The sequence below is a fragment of the Penaeus monodon genome, chromosome 27 (genome assembly GCF_015228065.2).
Source record: "Penaeus monodon isolate SGIC_2016 chromosome 27, NSTDA_Pmon_1, whole genome shotgun sequence".
NCBI classification, from domain to species: Eukaryota; Metazoa; Arthropoda; class Malacostraca; order Decapoda; family Penaeidae; genus Penaeus; species Penaeus monodon.
In genome coordinates, this window is record NC_051412.1 from 36,674,228 (window position 1) to 36,674,976 (window position 749).

The 749-nt window shown below is 31.6% G+C and overlaps 1 protein-coding gene across 1 annotated transcript in view; it reads right to left on the bottom strand.

Moving 5' to 3' along the window:
- Nucleotides 1–749, bottom strand: part of LOC119590824 (probable acyl-CoA dehydrogenase 6) — a gene marked incomplete in the record, with an annotated part of 7,160 nt that overhangs the window by 379 nt on the left and 6,032 nt on the right. Inside the window, 1 exon segment of the mRNA XM_037939576.1 lies at nt 1–533. Coding sequence (XP_037795504.1) covers nt 402–533 — 132 coding nt within the window.

A 749-nucleotide genomic window follows, 5' to 3' on the forward strand; every position in this document is an offset into this window, starting at 1 on the left:
TTAGTAATGTACAAAGGACATGTGTAAGCTTATGCAATTATATTCTTCAAAGAACAATATACAAGAAAGAAAATAAATCTTTAGGTATCTATCATTTCTAGAAAAGTACAAAATGTCAGAATAACATAAAGCTGCAATTACTAAAGACTAATGTTGATGTATTAAAACAATTAAATGGATTTATATAAAAAAAAGAGATGGATCAATAACATGCCAAATATTAAGCATTATATTCAGTTTGTATTTTCTATACCATTACATTCACCTTCAACATCATTTGTAATTTCTTGACTGCCCTCTCATCATCATTTTTATTCTGTCTTTAATTTCTAATTAATTTCCTTGCTGTTCAGTTGTTATTTCTGTAGTTATGTATATCTGTTATCATTTGCTATAGGAACTTACTTCACCTTCTTCACAGGTACATGAGGCAGTGTGTTCATGTACTTGCAGATGACACCTAACATTACCTCATCTGCTCCTCCACCAATGGAGAAGAGCCGCAAGTCTCGGTACAGACGGCTTACCAACACCTGTTTAGGAAGGATAATACAGATTAAGATATAGAATTCAACAGAGGTCTTCATCTTCACTACTCGACTGGCTGACAATCAGGACAGTGTTGTACAAGTTACATAAATTACTAAAATGGTTAGTTGTAATCATTAGAATATTATTTTTTCTACAATCTAGTATCAGAAAAAAAAAAATTATTTATTGAAAAATTTCTGGGGTGAGGCTTGGGGGCA